Source organism: Myodes glareolus, chromosome 3 (genome assembly GCF_982192425.1).
Source record: "Myodes glareolus chromosome 3, mMyoGla1.1, whole genome shotgun sequence".
Lineage (NCBI taxonomy): Eukaryota > Metazoa > Chordata > Mammalia > Rodentia > Cricetidae > Myodes > Myodes glareolus.
In genome coordinates, this window is record NC_142028.1 from 64,508,716 (window position 1) to 64,525,542 (window position 16,827).

Genomic DNA, 16,827 nt, shown 5'->3' on the forward strand with positions numbered 1-16,827 from the left:
GGGAACTGTGATGAGAATATATTCCATAAGAAATATATTTTCAATTAAGAAAGGAAGGAAGGAAGGAAGGAAAAAGAAAGAAAGAAAGGAAGGAAGGAAGAAAGAAAGGAAGGAAGAAAGAAGGACAGAGCAGCCTCCAAGACCACCAGGCGCCCACCCACCTCCATGCCCATCCACATCCTCTCACCTTCTGGCCCTTGAGTCCACGCTCTCCAGCTCTGCCCTGAGGAGAAAACGGTCCCAGCACCCATTCACTCAGAGTCAAGCCCCTGGGTACCCAGCACTGTGTGAGACCCAGGGGATGTGGCAGAATACGAGACACGATGACCTACGTTCTTATGCTAGGTAACCGGTCTAACATTGGAGAGATTTCTGCCTGTATGACCTAGGCAAGGTGCTTTATCTAGGCTCACTTTCCTCATTTGTCAAATGGGGAGGAGGACATAGTGTAGGCTTCTGCACCCAAGGGTTCCTGTGAGAGTGTTGTGCTGGGTCAGTGTTTGCTGTCACTGTAAAAGCGGTAGCCACTGACCTACAGTGGTAACTGCCATTTCTCCTGCAGCCCTTGTGCGCTGTCCAGTGCTTTGCACACGAGCTTCACCACAACTCTAAGGAAGGGACCCAGAGGGACAGAGAACAAGAGTGACTTGCTCAAGCCAAAGATCTTATCAAAATCGGAGCCAGAATTGGAACCTAGCTCTGCTGAGGCTGTGCCTTGTCCTTGCTCTGCCACTCTATGTCCCAGGAGAAAAGGCAGACACTTGTGTGCAGGATGCAAGCAGCTTGCACTAGACACAGAAAGGTTGACCCCACCCCACTTTATCCTTCTGCTTAGGAAGTCCAGAGATGCAGGGAGGGACCATGCTCTTCCTTGCATCCTGCGCACATCCATCTCCAGAGATCCCAGAATTCACCTGCTTCCCAGGCAATCCAAAGCCTGGGGGACCAGGCTCTCCCTTCTCTCCAGCTGGGCCGGGCAAGTGAACCACATGGCTGTCCCCATCCGGAATCCTGGACAAGGCTGCACAGGGCTCACAAGGCTCCCCCTGCAGAGCAAAAGATACTGGGTTAAGGGGTTCCTGGGTTCTAGGCCTTGGGATCTGGACCTGCAGAAGGTAGCCAGCTCGGCTGAGTGGGGGATGTCTCTGGAGAGACGAGGAGCACAGCAGAGAGACGGGGAGCACGGGGAGAAGTGAAGATGGAAGCAAGACTATGTCGCTAAGAGCCAGAATTCACCCCACAGACTGCAGAGAATCCAGGGTCTGGAATAGAACAGACTAGAACAAGGGTATCTTCTTCAGGGATGTGCCCTGTGCCATGCCAGGAGCCCCACTCTCACCTTTGCCCCTTTGGTGCCTGCTGGTCCCACTGGTCCTGGTGGCCCCTGCATGAGAAGCCATATGAGAGGCTGCCCAGTAGTAGCCAAGGCTAGGCAGAGGCCCAGCCCAAGCCTGTCAGTTCTCCTGTGGAGGGCAGCACCTCCCACCTTGCCCTCCCCTAAGCCACTGCCATCTGAAGTATACTTACTGGAACTCCTGCCGGCCCTGCATCGCCAAAATTACCCTGAGGGCCAAGCAGAGAGCATATAGTTAAGGAGAAACAGGGTAGAGGTGCCAGACGCAGGAGCAGACTCTTGGGATGTCCACTGGCAAAGGAGTGAGGCTAGGATTCCCCCCAAATTCCTCAGGAAATCCCTGACCAGCTACAGCCTTGACGCTGCGCCCAGCCCGCTCCACCTCTCGCCAGGCAGAGATCATGAAGTCATTTCTCCTCCAACAGCTGCTCATCGACTGCCTTTGGCCCCGAGCACCAGGCGAGGTACTGCATACGTGAACAGCAGAGACAAAAATGCCCCGTGGACCCTGCACACTGAAGAGCTTTTTTAAAACAGTAACCCTAAGCTATGTAGTCAAGCATCACCTTGAACGTCTGATCCTCCTGCCTCAGGTGGGCATCACCCTGCCCAGTTTCTATAGTGTTGGGGATCAAACTCAGGGCTTTGTGTATGGTGGGCAAGCACCTTACCAATTAAACTATATTCTCATCTTTCTTCCCAACTTGTGTGTGTGTGTCTCTGTGTGTGTGTGTATTTGTGTGGTGTAGTCTACCCATATGCATGTGGGTAGAGGCCATAGGTTGACATCAGGCATCTTCCACAAACATCCTCCACATAATACTTTGAGATTGGGTCTCTCTCCCTGACCCCGACGCTCATCAGTTCCACTTGTCTAGCCGGTCAGTGAGCTCCAGGTTTTTATCTGTTTCTCACCCTCAGTGCTGGGGTTATAGTGCTCAGGGTTCTGACTTTTTATATGGATGCTGGGAATTCGAATTCGGGTCCTCAAGCTTGCAGGGCTAGCTCCTTATGGGCGGAGCTTTTAAAATAGTAACCTTGTCGGTGACAATGAGTGCGTGAAGGGAGCAAGGCAATGGCCCAGACCAGAGGAGGTTCCGTTTATACAAGGGGGTCAGAGACGTGGCACCACAGTCATCAGAAGGGTGCAAATGAGGCTCGCCAGTGAAAGAAGGCGGGAGCTTCTGTGTTCCTATGGGAGTCACCTGTATGAAGTCTGGAGGGGGAACAGTCTCCACACGCTCCAGAAGGGAAGAGGGTCAGATGACTGAAGCAAAGGAAGGCAGAGAGAGGAGGAGGGGGCTCTAGAACGAAGGTCGCCCAGCATGAGGTCCAGCAGGACATTGGCACAAAGCCAAGTCCCCAAAGACCTGCAAGCAGGAAGTTCCATCCCTGGAGCTCTCTCTACAAAGCCGCATGAGCTGCTCAGTGATAAATGGGCTGCCCAAGGGCTGCTAAGGACACCTGCGGGCCAGAAGAGGGTCACTGCCATCAGGAGGGAGGCCATGGAGACCCAGTGCCACAAATGGAGAGCAGCAGGGAGGGGTGAGGGAGATTGGGGCTGAACTATCAGGATCTGCGGCTGGATGGATGGAAGGGAGAAGGTGTGGGGGACGGAGGGGTCAAGGGTGACGTCAGCTCTGGGCTTTGGGGATTTCGGGATATGCTATTCGCTGTGCCTGAAAAGGCTGGTCACACTTGTTAGCCTCTAATCCAGTACTGAAGAGTCAAGGTCTGCCTGAGGTTACACTGTGAGTTCAGAGCCAGCCTGGGCAACTTTGTGAGACCCTATTTCAAAATAGGGAGTGAAATAAGGGTTCTTCAGATCTCTGTGGGGCAGGGGATTTAACTCAGTGGTAGAGGGCTGGCAAAAGCACGTAGTAGACTCTGGTTCAATCTCAGTGGCACCACACACACACACTAATGGAAGGAGAGCAGGGCTGGGAAGGGGTTTGAGAAACGCCACAAGTGATTCGCCTGTTAGAGGTGAGTCTAAACGCACATCCTAATGTGCCCCCCGCTTGAGTGCTTCCACACCCACAGAACCCCTCATTTGAGCAACACTCTATTAGACATTTATATCTAGCACAATCATAAATACAAGTGTTAACATGGGTATCGACTGTAGAAACCCAGCCGAGTAGTGGCGACTATGGACTACAGTGGAGCCAGACTTCCTGGGCTCAAATCACAATTCTGTATCCAAACATCCACAGAGCCCTGGGAGATTTCCTTGGTCTTTTTACGTCTCATTTTCCTTATCCATAAAATGGGAAGAATGGAGAAGAAATGTGCCCCATCAGATCCGGGGGGAATAAAGCAAGAATATAACATGCACAAGGCTTGGAGCCGTGCCTGGCAATAATGAACAGAAAAGGGAAACTAAGTATTATCTTGCTATAAGGTGGTCTGGAAGTGCTTAATGGTTTTAGATTATCGTGAAATTAAAAATACAGCACTAAGGAATTCTCTCGAAAATACGAGCTTCTTGGAAATAAATTCCTTGACTCTGCTGAGAAAAACAAAACCAAACCCCTGATGGATGAGTTCTGCGGTGAAATTCCAGTCTGATCTCTGCCTCATTTGCCTCTCAGGGCTGTCTCCCCTGCTGCCTGTGTCTCTGACTCTCAGCCCTGGACTCACCTTCTCTCCTTTCAGACCTCTTGGCCCAGGAACTCCAGATTTCCCCTTAAAACAAAACAAAACAAGATGGAGTCATAGCGCCTCTGGTCTGGGTCGCTGACACCCCTCCAAACTCCCGGTGTCTCAGCGTCCAGTGAGCAAGAGAAAGGAGCGAGGGGAGTTGCTAGACAGTTACCACTTTACAAGCAGCAGCCTAGCACAGAGAGAGAAAAGCCATGGCCCACCTCCTGGTCCCTGCCCCAAAGCTTGGGACCCGAAGAGTTAGGACAGCCACTAGTATGCTAAGGGCAGGTCACTCACCGGAAGGCCAGGTAAACCATGGCCAAGGGAGTCTGGGTCTTCACTGGCCCCTGTAGAGGGCCTAAGATGCTGGGCCCCAACACCTGAACTGCAGGATGAACAGGGTTCTCCCTAAGGAAGGAAGAGGAGAATCAAAACCTTCCAAGTAACAGAAGGCAAAGAGCAGGACGCGGGGGCTTCCTACCTTCTCTCCCTTCATGCCTTGAATGCCTGGATCTCCCTGCAAGGAAAAAAGAATGGTTTGTGGGCTGAGAGCAGGCATGTCGGGACACCCCGAATGCTCTAGCCATATTTAAGGACAGCAGTGTGACATGGCACACGGATGCCTTTTGAATTGCCCCCATCCTGTGGTTCAGAGGCTGTGCCTGTCAACTCATATAACAAACAAGGGAAATAAACTTAGGCTAACTGTCCCCACAGAAAGTTTCTTACATACCCGGTCACCTTTCAGTCCAACAGTTCCTAGGCCATCCTGAAAGAGAATGTACCAAAGAGTGGGATGAGGAGGCAGGGCCAGGACCTTAACCCTGGCCCTGACCACTTTCTTGTATCCTCTTTAACCAATCCCCAAGCCTAGAGGCAGACTACTCACAGTAGGAGATGGCTCCACCCTATCTTGCCCAAAAGATATCCTAGAGTCTCTTGGGGGTGTGGGGAAAGTGCTGGGAGGTTGCTATGGAAACCTGGGATGACACTCTAGCCAGTCGTAAACTCTATGATTCAAACCCCTTCTGGGCTGCACTCTGCTTTACCTCTCTGTGGCTTTGAGAAATACCCAGTCCCTCAGGGTCTGTTTTGAATATGTCCTTCCATGGCCACTTGGGGACTCACCCTGGCTGGAGCAGGATCACCTGGCTCTCCTTTAGGACCTGGTTTTCCAGGGAGTCCCACAAAATTCTGGAACCCTTCAGGCAGTGTTGGACACACTTCACAGGGGTCACCCTAGTGGAAGGGAACAACCACAGGAGGATGGGGTGGGGGTGAGACCTTGGGAAAGATGGGAGCCTCCCGTCACACCAGTTTAAGGTGTCCCCATCATCAAAGTGGACAACAGGAACACTGTAGGGCCTTCATGTCCAAGGCCTTTCCTGAATGAAGGAGTCTCAGACTTCCTGACACTATGTCCTCGAAGGAAGCCAGGGGAGGCACATGTGTCCCACTGACAGCCGAGTGACCCTCCATGCTCATAAACCATGTAGGTGCCAGAGGCAGGGTCTGAGTGTGACCGACCCCCCAGGCAGGCTCCTGAGCTAATTACATACCTTCCATAGGAATAAAGAGAGGGCCACCTGAGGCAGGCCCTGCCTGTGGGCAGAGTGTCCCTGCTGCTCAGAGCAGATCCTGTTCCCAACCCAACCCAGGGCAGCCAAGCCTGGAGCTCACCTTCTCTCCCTTAGTCCCTGGCACTCCCGGCTTGCCCTGTTGGGAGGGAGGGCAGAGAGAAGAAGGGACATTAATGCCAGGACAAAGGGATCAGTATGCCCGGAAAGAGCCAAGGACCCACGCCCTTCCTCCTGGAGGCTCTGGAAGAGTAGACCCAGGCATGGTAGGCAGGGAACCCTCTCCCCTGCTTGCAAGCGATCACTCACAGGCTTCCCTCCAGGGCCTTCCTTTCCGGGTGTCCCAGAGCTGCCCTGTAACCAGAAGAAAGGTTAAAGGCGAGGCTCCCCCTGATGTGACCCCTTCCCCTTTGTCCCTTCATCCGGCCTTCTCAGCTGAACCTCCCAGTTCCATTTGGTCCACTGACTGGCTAAATTCTCCCTTCCTCTTGCCTGTCCTCCTGTGTGTAGCTCTGAAAAAGGATGAGAGATGACTAGGTCTGACTAGGACTCTGAGTGCCCCAACAAGGAGGAATGACAGACAGACAGATAGACAGACAGACAGATATTTGCAGGACTTGCTGCTCACCAAAGCCAACGCCCCCAGCCCAGCTAGTACTTGAGTAGAAACATCTCTTTTAGCACCCTGACTAAACTGAGCCCCTGCAGGTCAAAACCCCCACCATGTCCTCAGGCATGCACGCTGCATGGTCACACTCCCTACCCCCCTCTCCCGCAGCCCGTGCCCATACTCCTTCTAGGCTTACCTTGTCTCCCTTTGGGCCTGGTGGGCCACCTGGATCTCCCTGATGGCAGAAACAGGGTGGTACAAGTTTCCTCTCTACAGTATGATGAGGGTTTTGTCTTACGTCACCCTCCAACCTGCACCCCTGGGACCTGGTCTTATTCCCAACTCAGCCCCACCCTGTGGGGGGGCAGGAATGGGGGAGACAAGGGTCTCAGGAGAGGACAACAGGAGAGGAGTGGGGATACTTACAGGAGACCCAGGCAGTCCTATCCCAGGCAGCCCAGGGAGACCAGGGGGGCCAGGCTCTCCTGCCAGTCCCTCGGGCCCAACGAAGCCAGGGTCACCCTGGCACACAAGTGGTTATGAGAGGGACCACCACCTTAGCCCCATCGCTGCTCCCACACCCGGGCCTGCAACTCACTTTCTGCCCTTTGGGTCCGATGACACAGATCTCTCCTGGCCGACCCTGTTGGGAAGAGGGCCAAGGTAGGGACAGCCAGAGGACTGGCAACTGCCCCACTGAGACAAGAAAATAAATATACACCTCTGTCACCCTTATTGTCCTTCTCCCATGCCAGACCCCAACCTGGCACCCTACAGTTATCAATATGACCGGGCTTAGAGTCGAGAGACCTGCGTTCAGGACCCATACCGCCATACTATGCCTCCTGGGACACAGCCCCTCACCTCCTTGGCCAGCAGGAGGGGGCTGGACCTCTGGGTTAGAGTCTAGCATTTTGAGGCCTAGGGAGAGGGTCCCCAAAAACATACATCTCGGCCTGGTTTTCCTGGCAATCCTTTGAGGCCACCGTCACCCTTCTCGCCTTTCTGGCCCTGGGGAAGGAAGAGACGAGTGACCAGGACTGAGGAAAAGAAGCAGGGCAGTTAGTTCCTATTGGGGGGGGGGGACCAAGGGCCTTCCAGAGCTCCCCTCCCCAACTCTGCTTCTTCTGAAAATGCATGCCTTCCTCCGAAGGGCAGACAACAGAAAGAACTTTCAAACCAGCTAAACGACTCATTCCACAAACATGTGGTATTGCCTTCTAGATGTGGTGGGTGTTTGGACTAGGCAGAGGACTAGAAGGGATGGGGAGGGGAGAGTCAACTCTGCCGATTTGTCATGATCCTCTAGGAAGGCCTTAGACATTTCTGTCCTCATTACCTTCTGGCCTGTTGAGCCTGGGAGTCCTGAGGGTCCCTAAGATGAGGAGAGAGCACAAATGAACGGGTAAGGCTGGGTCAGGACCCATCCTCTCTGCGCTGTGGTAGGTCCCAGGCTTACCAAGTCTCCTGATTCTCCTTTCTCTCCTTTCGGGCCTTCTGCACACTGACAAGGGAGAAAAGGGGTTCAGTGGGCAGAATGCTCCTGTCTCTGCCCTGAAACAGGCCTCACTTCCCAGTCTTACCTGAAGTGGGGCATCTGGGGAGACTCGAACACAGTCGCTGCCCTGTAAGTAAGTAACAGGGGTCAAGGCTAGAGCCTTCCAGGGGAGTCACAAAAGCCTATTGCTAGGAAAGGCCTAGGTACCCTAGAAAATAGGCCTCCACATGTTAACCCCTGCAGAACCCTGACCAAATGCCCACTTGACCAGGCTGACCCCTGTAGACCCCTGACCAAATGCCCACTTGGCCAGGCTGACCCCTGTAGAACCCTGACCAAACGCCCACTTGGCCAGGCTAATCCCTGTAGAAGCCTGGCCAAATGCCCATTTGGTCAGGTTTCCCACTGAGGTGGTGGGATGTTAATTTACATCCCACCAAGCCCCTCTCCAGTGGGAGGGGCCCTGATGTTGACTTGGTTTGGGCACTTACCCGAGCTCCCTTCTCTCCCTTGGGGCCTGATGGTCCAGTCAGGCCTCGCTCACCTTTCCCTCCCTGTGGGTGAGACCAGAATGATAGTCATGCCTGAAGGGAGCTTCCAGGAAGTATTCCCCACCCCTGGTTGCCTCCATCCCTCTAGCATGCAAATGTGTGTGTACACACACACAGAGACCCCCCCACACACCATATACTACGCATAGTATTAGGATTCCATATACATCAAAAGGCTGTTTGGCAAACCCACAGTCTCACACAGAGTATCCCATCCCCCGCATCCACAGGCATGCACATTAGCAAACACATAACAGATCTACAGCACGTGAACACGTTGCGTAGACACGGAGGATAACATAAACCCAGGACAGCTAATAGTCAAACTTCCTGAGCTCGAGTCTTGTGCAATTCACGTCTCCTCCCTGAGCCTCGGATTCTTCATCAATAAAACAGGACTGACGCAGCTGCCCCCGTCTCCAGACATTGTGTGAATAGGACAGGGATGCTGTGGGCGACGTGGTGGGCAGAGCCCACCCACTCACGAGCTAGCACAGCAAGCACCGCACATGCTCACATGAGCCACGCTCGTCCCATTGCTCACAAACTTGAGGCACATTAAACCCACAGGTCCCTGGAGGTTCAACCCTCGGCCTGTGGGCCACATAGGTGCAGATATGTGTTCCAGAATATACAGGTGTACCCACACATGATCGTTCTGACACATCCCATGACCTATGCCTGGAATGGTGAGAGCACGCACCTCCTAGGAAGGGTATGTGCACCCAGGGCCCAGGGCTTGGTACTTGGTACTGAGGAGCTTTGCCTCAGCAAAGGTCAGTTCTGGACTCTGCATACACAACCCACTCACTCCAACACGGACTTAAACACACCCGGGTAGTTCTGATATAAACACATGACCAGAGGGCAACATGAGATGGGAGGGACCAAGACCACCAAAGAAGATGGAAGAATTCTGCTCTCTGCTGGGTCTTACCTTGGGGCCAGAGGGACCAAGTGTGACCTAAGGGAACACAGGAGGGAAGAGAACATTGAACTTTAGGGAGCAAGAGGAAACCAAGGGCCCAGAGTGGGGAAGCAAATCAGTGAGGCTCACACCGCATGATGTCAGAACCGACCACAAGAGTCCCGGTCCCCATCCTGCCATCCAGGACAATCAGCATGCTGAGTCTATTTCCAAGGCTGTAAAGCCAACAGAGGGGTCTGATCTACTCTCTCCAACCTGCCTGCCTTTGACTAGGCCCACCTCAAGTTATTAGGCTAACATGGTCATTCGGTTGCCATGGCAACTCCAGCACCTCTGGGAACCAAAGGCCTTTCCAGATTTGAAGGGAGACTGGATAGAAAGAGAGGCAGGCAGCAGTGGGGGGACACCTCTAAGTTCCCCAAAGTTAGGGGATTCATGCCCTTTGTAAATCAATATAGCCCACCAGCTCAAAACACGGTAACTCTTGCGGCCTGCAGAAGGGGCACAGTAGGTACTGAATGGCTTGCACTGAGTTCTGTCCTTTCAGACTCTTAGTGGGAAGGCTGGGCTGGGCTAGGAGAGGAGAATGCTCAGGCTCTGAGCTAGGTGTCCCTGGGCTGCTCCCCGACCCCCACCCCTAGGCCTCCAAGGTGACAGGTGGTGCCTTCCAGTCAAAGCGAATCTGAGATCTGGAGGCAAATGCACAACTGGAATCAGCACCCAAGGTCTTGAGTCCCCTCCCATCTCCCAAGGAGGCCACCACCGTGGATCATGACACCTCATGGAGATTTCAGGGCTTGATGGGCTGAGGGGTGGGGCTAAGCCCAGCTCTGGGAATCAGGCAGGGGAATGCTGGGAAAGTGAACAAAGCCCCCTTGTCCTCAACCAGGAAGCTCCAGCCTGCTCTAGGAAGCAAGCACGCCCAGACTGCAGCCACACCACCCACGACTCCCCATCCACTTACATTGTTCTCCTGGGTACCGTGGACGCAGGGTGGGCACTGCAAGGGAACAGGCCTGCAGGTCAATTCTGAACACCAAGATTAGCCCTACCCAACACTAGAGTGCACAACACACACTCTCTCTGTCTCTCTCTGTGTGTCTCTGTCTCTCTCGCCATCAGTACAAACAGCGCCTCACATGTTCTTAGCATGACCCGAGATGGGCATAGAGGCAGAAAGCGTAGAAGGCCAACCTTGCCCCTTATCTTCCACCAACACAGACCTATAGTCATCTTCTCAAATGAAAAAAACTAAAGCCCAGAGAGGAACAGTAACAAGCCCAAGACCACACAGCGTGTCCCTGAAGAAGGGTTTCATGACTAAGACCTAGGCTTTCCTCATATGCCTATGGCCATTGGCTTCCAACTCAGTAGGACTGGCTCCTAGGGCCTCTACACTAGAATCCAGGGCAGACAGGGCCTCCTGTTGGGCCCTCAGGAATGTTGGGTACTTCACATTCTTCTGTCACCCCCATACCTAAGCTCTATGCCTCAAAACCTTTATCCAAAGAGTTAGTGCTGATACCACCCCACCAGAAGAAAGGCTCACCTCATTGACTTCAGTCTCCCGGTGGACCTGGGAAGAAGGGGGCATGGAGGTAGGAGGAGAACCTGGGATCAAGCATTGCTCCAAGCCCCTGTACAAGAGCAGGCAGGAGCCAGCTCTCTCGAGAACACCCAAAACTGCGTCCCACCCAGTCTGTCTTCCCTTCTCAGAGCTGGCACCACACAACCAAGCTCTGTCCAGGCAGGAAGAGAGTGGGAGTGTGGCATCTTCTCCAAGGGCTTTACAGAGGGCATGCAGGGCAGACAGAGGGCACCGTGAGCTCCCCCCTCCACCCACCATCTCTACCTTTGTCCCCCTTTCTGCCTTCTGGCTGCTTCTTCCCATCAGCTGTGCATCCACCTGGGCAGACAGAGGGGCAATTCTGGGGTCCATGATGGAAAGGGGCATCCAGGCAGAGCACATGCATGCCAGGCACCCCCTCAGTTTGGCATCTAGCACCTCCCAGGACACCAAGGGCTTGCTCAGACCCCTGAGACTGCCCCCACAGGCGCCCCTTCTCCCCTCCCCTCCGCCATGTGATGTAGAAAGCAGACAACGAATCAATGGGATCTTGTGTTTCTGCAGTCAAAGACTGGGCATGATGCCTGGGTAGGCAGGGACACTGCCCAACCAGAGGGTGGGGGCTGAGGGAAGGATGGGGCTTTCCTGTCACCTCCAAAGAACCTGGGAATGGACGGGGCAGCTGGCCATGGTGCTGCGAGAGTGAGAGAGCCCTGGGGAAAACAGTGAAGCCTGGCCTCCGGGCCCACATATCCCTGTACAGGAGAAACTGCAGACTGGGTCCTGCCCTCCCCAGGAGGGTCTAGATGGCATTAGTGAGAGGCTGGCCAGAGTCAGAGCTAGAGCGGCGTAATGTGCAATGCCAATGAGTAATGCCATGGGTTCTCTCTCTACTTCCCTGAGTTCCATAAGGTAAGACATAAGTTAAGCCCACATTCAGGGGTCTTCCCAACACAGGCACATGACCTACTGAGTCTGGCAGCAGCCAGGTTAGGGGTGGAACAGTCCCCCTGGTACCTCCCTGGCTCACCCACCTTGCTGTTCTGGGGCTCCTCCAAGCAGAAGCAGCGGGTGTAGACCTTGCCCTCCGTCTGAGGATTGATCTCAATGAGCTCATTACTCTGGGTATCCCGACGGGCCTTGGAGGTCTCTGGGGGACACTGCTCAATGTGGGGGAAAGGTCAGGGTCAGCAGAGGGGCAGATGCATCCTCAGACCTCTGCCATCCCCATGCAGGCTGCCCCTCCTCTAGCACAGCGTGTGCTGGGGGCCAGCTCCTCACCCCTCCTGGTAAGATCTCACAGCAGCCCTCCTCCAGCACCAGCTCTGGGTCACAGTAGATGTGCGCCTGCTGAAGGTCAAACTGCAGGGGACACACAACTTTATCTTATTTCAGATGATCAAATAGCTCTGCCTTGGTCCCCAAAGAGGCTCAAAGACGTCTTCACCCCAGGATTTGACTTTAGGGTCTCTCCAGGCTAGTCAGGGAAGCCATCAAGAATAGAGCTGTCGCTAAAAGCAGAGATGGAGGAGGAAGGGAGGAATAGGGAGAGAGAAGAAGATGGAGGAAGGGCAGTAAGAGGTGGCTCCATCCAAGCTGGACCCATCCTGTAAATGAATATTTAAGGAAAAGCATTGCAGGTAAAGGGGAAAGGATATGCAAAGGCATACATAAGCAAATTTCATAGGTGATCCATTGGACTAGGAGGGCATTGATGACAGCAGTCAATAGAGAGATATAAGGAAAATGCCAGGAACACATAGACAGATGGTGGAGGGCCTGGAATGTCAGGTTAATATGGTTAGGCTGCATATGGAAGGCAATGGCTCCAGAGGGGGAATCTGAACACTGATACACACTCCTAGGAGCTCAAAGTTCCCCCAGAGGTGGAAATAGAAACCAGGACCCAGCACTCACCGAAACAGGTTTGCCCTGCTCAGCATCCAAGCCCAGAAATACATGGCCTCCAGGCCGAATGGGTTGCCAGGGCCCCAGTGGCTGGGAGGAGGCTGAGATGCAGTCCACATGCACAGAGGCCACACGACCCGCCACACTCAGCATCAGCTTGTGCCAGCGCAAATCAAAGAGTTGGGGCACTGGGAAGATGCAGGATACAAAGTCACCATCTTGGCCCTGTGCCCGGAGCTCTAGACTCCGCTCCTGGCTGTTGACTTCCAAGGAGATCTGTGACAAATTGGAGGGGGGCAGGGGATAAAAAAAGGACAGAGATTTAGAGTTCTAGAGGCATAGCATGGCAAAGTTGAGGGCCTCAAACTTATTTCACGGGGGTAGGGAGGAAGCTAGCTGGGGTCACAGAGAACACCCTGTAAGAATGTGATGGGCATTGGGATGGAGCAGAGATGCCTCAGAAACCACAAGGGTGGGTAGAAGCTGAGCTGGATACATGCGACCAGTTGCCCAAGGAGTGGGTGAGGGAAGGGGTGGGCTCACCTGTGGGTACCCATTTGCATCAGTCACTTGGAACAAGTACCACGTGTTCCGGAAGGTTTGCTTCTTTAGTAGGACTGTCAGGACCAGGGCAAACTCCTCTGGCAGTCCCCAAGGGAACACTCTTCTGCAGGGGAGAAGAGAGGGTGCTTTGAGGCTCCGTGGCACTCAGGGGATGAGCCTGCCCGAGACACGCACAGCACACAGCTCCAAACCATGTACACCATCATCCTGACACACTCACTGAGCACCTTCCGGCTGCTAAGGGTTGACTAGCTGCTGGGAAAGCCAGTGGTGAAAATAGGGAAATTCTTGTCCCAGGAAGTCTCCTGGGGCCTGATGGGACAGAGGAACATTAACAGAGAATCCTTGAAACCATCTCAGCAGACTGGAGAGTGGTTAAGAGCACTGGTTTCTCTACCAGTAGACCAAGGTTTGGTTCCCAGCATCCATATAGTATCTCACAACCATCTATAGCTGGAGTCTCAGGGGGAATCTAATGCCCCTTTTGGCTTCTGCAGTCAATGCATACATGTGGTGCACATACATGTAGGCATAACACTCATAGGTACAATAAATAAATACTTTTTTTTGTTTCTATTTCAGCATTGCATCCCAACTTTGGCAAAGGAAGGAGGCTCCCAAGGAACCAGCATGGTGTATGGACCTGGAGCAGAAGGAGAGATACTGAGACAGAGACCAAGGGCTTCTGCATAAACACAGCAGCCAGGAAAGGAGATGCTGGCCAGCAGGAGCCACACTGTTCAGAGGCTGTTGGGACTTGGGCTTCACACAAGACCACACTCACATAGACACAGGCTCTTGAAACCACCCTAGGGTTCTCATTGCAACCAGGGACTATAAACCTGGCTCTGCCATTGCCAGTGAGAGTCAGGCTGGGGTTGCCAGTCACCACACACACAAACCCACCCTTCAAGCCCAGGGGGCAGATAGTAGGTAGACTTTAGGCTGGGGAAGGCCCAAAACGGCCTCCAGAGAGGCCCCAGACTTGGGCCACTCACACCCAGAGTTGTAAGAATGTGGCTGAGGTCAGTATGGATTCTCAGTAGTCACCCAGAGTCTGTTACCGTGTGGGTTGGGTCAGTGGGGCAGCTCCCAGTCGCAAGATGAGTGGCCCTTTGGGGTTGCGGATCTTCTTGATGGCAGATGTCTTCATGAGATTCAGTCGGCGGATTAGGTTGAAGCCTTCGGGACATCAGAGGAAGGGCAGGTGAGAAGAGCAGGGCAACCCTAGGAAGTGGGCAGGGGGTGGCTGAGGCTGCACTCACCAGTCACGTTGGCTGATGGGTCACTACTGTGTTCCAATTTGAGTCCTTCTTGCTGGGAAGATGGGCATCGCTCACCTGGGAGAAAATTGGCCTGGAGCATTAGGAACTCAGGAAGGCAGCTGCCTGGGGCTGGTGGGGGGGACCCCAAGAGGGGACAAGTCCATAGTCTTCCTTTTGGACCTTTAACCTAGTCTGCTTTGAGGCTGTGCTCACTCTCGCCTTATGACCCTGGCTGTGTGCCAGAAGGGCCCAGCACACAGCTGGGAAGACTGAGGCCCATTCCAAAGCCACTGAATGAGTCAACAGATGAATAGGACCAGACCCCTGGGATCCCAGCCTTCCAATACCCCCAGCTGGAGCTTGGCCAATAAGGGGTGAAAGAAACCCTGGGTGGTTCAGAGCCCAGACAGTGGACATGTATATACATATTATGTACATGTTCCTCCATGTGTGCCACTTAGGTGGAGGCAGAGGAACACAGCGGGGGTGAAGAAATGTTATTTTCATGCACACTTGGTGTCATGTGCACATGACTATACATGCATGAGCTATGCATACCCATGTCCCCAGGACTGCCACATGCACTGGCACACATGTTCCAGGCAATGGGTGACATTCTGTTTCCCATATTCCCAGAAGAAAAAGTCTGACACAAGTCTGAGCTACCAGAATGGCTTTTCACCTGCGTACCCAGCTAGCAAAAAAACAATAAAAAGAGACCAAGAGGCTGAGGGGACCACAAGCTCAAGGGTACCATCAGGGACTTAGGCCAGTCAAGGTACATTAAAGAGGTATGAGATTCTGAACAAAGACACAAGTCTCTGAAGTCCCAAAGGGATGGGCTGGTAGCTATAAGCCTCCTTCTCCCCGGGACTGCACTTCCTTCCCCTCCTGAGACCAGAAGTGTTGATGGAGGGTGCTATATCAAAGAGGCAGGGGCTAAAATCAACGGGCCTTCCCAGCAAAGCTGATGGAAGGGCAGGGCCAAGCCAGTCAACTCGCCTCCCAGAAGATAGCCAACTCTCTGTCCAACCTAGTTGAAAGACAGAGCCCTCTATCCCCGGGCACAGTGACCCACTGCAATCTCCACCCCCAAGTCTGGCCGGAAAGACCATCACTGTCTCCAGCATCCCGCAGTACTGGGTGACTCACCCTTGGCAATGGGCCCAGATTCCTTACAGATGTTGAAATCCTCTGCCCCAGCCCCTCTAGGGGACCCGGTGAGGGAGAAGAGAGCAAAACTCTCCAATACACATGCAGAAACACACATGTGCCTGTACACACATACATACACAGGCAGTCCCACCCACCCTGGATGCCTGGACTTGGGCCTAGGAGTTCGGCTCCTTCCTGACTAGGTGGTGCAACTACCAGGCCCAGAGGGCACCCAGCAAGGCCAGGCAGATTGCCTGGTCAACTTCCCTTGGCTTTGGTCCCTGGAAAACTGTACCCTCTCCCTGTTCAGAGCCTAGACCATGGGGTGGGCAGTCATCAGAGATCCAGGCTGGTACAAAAGAGGAGCCTGTGGCTGGAGGATGGGGTCATTGTCATGAGAAGGAACAGAGGGGCTGGGCAGCTTTCTGGAAGTGCTGCCTTTGTAAGGAGAGTGTGGTGCCTGCTCTGCTCCTTCTCATCCAGCCAGCCAGTAAGAAGTGCAAGGATGTGCTGGGGGGAGGGGGGCCTGTTCTCCCCTGCAGAGACCCAAGAGAACATACAAATGTACTGAGCTTCTCAAGATGCAAACCCTGAGATACTCAGACACAAGACACACACACACAGAGAGAGAGAGAGAGAGAGAGAGAGAGAGAGAGAGAGAGAGCGCTAACTCACACAGGTTCAAGTATGCAAACATCTCAGAAGCTAACCTGAGCTCAGCTCCTACACTTGCCCATAAATGCCCATATGACTGAGATATACATGGTCACATATGTACAAAGACCCCAGAAACCCAGGAGCCAGATGCAGGTCTGTGTCAGCTCACCTATATTTGCTCCATGGCTGAAGGTGGCCCAGAGCCCGAGCAGCCACAAGCCAGGAGTCCAGGATGCCAACATGCTGGTCCAGAGAGATCAGCTGTAGCCTTGGCACCTGACAACCAAAAACAAGAAAGGTGGGCTTCAGGGTACCCAAAGGACAATGGTATGTGTGGACAAGTAGGAACAATCTCTGAGGCCCATAAACCAGGGACTGTAGTGGTCAGGGCTTGGCATCCGTCGCTCTCAGGAACCCCACACAGGCCTGAGGTGAGAATCTGGGCAGAGGTGATAATACAAATATTTAGCCACCGGTATGGCCCAGACACCCACCAGCCAGAGCAGAAGGCTGGCTGAAACATAGAAATAGGGGCTCAGGCAGCTTG

At 53.6% G+C, this 16,827-nt stretch overlaps 1 protein-coding gene across 4 annotated transcripts in view; it reads right to left on the bottom strand.

Moving 5' to 3' along the window:
- Positions 1 to 16,827, bottom strand: part of Col16a1 (collagen type XVI alpha 1 chain) — a 52,878-nt gene that overhangs the window by 34,592 nt on the left and 1,459 nt on the right. For 3 of the 4 annotated variants that reach the window (XM_087904557.1, XM_087904556.1, XM_087904555.1), the window contains exons 2-31: positions 16,450 to 16,556; positions 14,469 to 14,543; positions 14,268 to 14,385; positions 13,183 to 13,306; positions 12,649 to 12,915; positions 12,013 to 12,093; positions 11,766 to 11,891; positions 11,017 to 11,070; positions 10,714 to 10,740; positions 10,129 to 10,164; positions 9,174 to 9,200; positions 8,177 to 8,239; positions 7,771 to 7,812; positions 7,647 to 7,691; positions 7,527 to 7,562; positions 7,136 to 7,198; positions 6,786 to 6,830; positions 6,614 to 6,709; positions 6,384 to 6,422; positions 5,887 to 5,931; positions 5,681 to 5,716; positions 5,129 to 5,239; positions 4,734 to 4,769; positions 4,482 to 4,517; positions 4,298 to 4,408; positions 3,998 to 4,042; positions 1,528 to 1,563; positions 1,340 to 1,384; positions 915 to 1,046; positions 188 to 223 (exon numbers count right to left, since the gene is read on the bottom strand). In XM_087904557.1, coding sequence (XP_087760683.1) covers positions 188 to 223; positions 915 to 1,046; positions 1,340 to 1,384; positions 1,528 to 1,563; positions 3,998 to 4,042; positions 4,298 to 4,408; positions 4,482 to 4,517; positions 4,734 to 4,769; positions 5,129 to 5,239; positions 5,681 to 5,716; positions 5,887 to 5,931; positions 6,384 to 6,422; positions 6,614 to 6,709; positions 6,786 to 6,830; positions 7,136 to 7,198; positions 7,527 to 7,562; positions 7,647 to 7,691; positions 7,771 to 7,812; positions 8,177 to 8,239; positions 9,174 to 9,200; positions 10,129 to 10,164; positions 10,714 to 10,740; positions 11,017 to 11,070; positions 11,766 to 11,891; positions 12,013 to 12,093; positions 12,649 to 12,915; positions 13,183 to 13,306; positions 14,268 to 14,385; positions 14,469 to 14,543; positions 16,450 to 16,522 — 2,106 coding nt within the window. In that variant the 5' untranslated portion in view covers positions 16,523 to 16,556. The remainder of the gene's footprint in view (positions 1 to 187; positions 224 to 914; positions 1,047 to 1,339; positions 1,385 to 1,527; positions 1,564 to 3,997; positions 4,043 to 4,297; positions 4,409 to 4,481; positions 4,518 to 4,733; positions 4,770 to 5,128; positions 5,240 to 5,680; positions 5,717 to 5,886; positions 5,932 to 6,383; positions 6,423 to 6,613; positions 6,710 to 6,785; positions 6,831 to 7,135; positions 7,199 to 7,526; positions 7,563 to 7,646; positions 7,692 to 7,770; positions 7,813 to 8,176; positions 8,240 to 9,173; positions 9,201 to 10,128; positions 10,165 to 10,713; positions 10,741 to 11,016; positions 11,071 to 11,765; positions 11,892 to 12,012; positions 12,094 to 12,648; positions 12,916 to 13,182; positions 13,307 to 14,267; positions 14,386 to 14,468; positions 14,544 to 16,449; positions 16,557 to 16,827) is intronic. The other variant, XM_087904558.1, reaches the window with a different exon arrangement.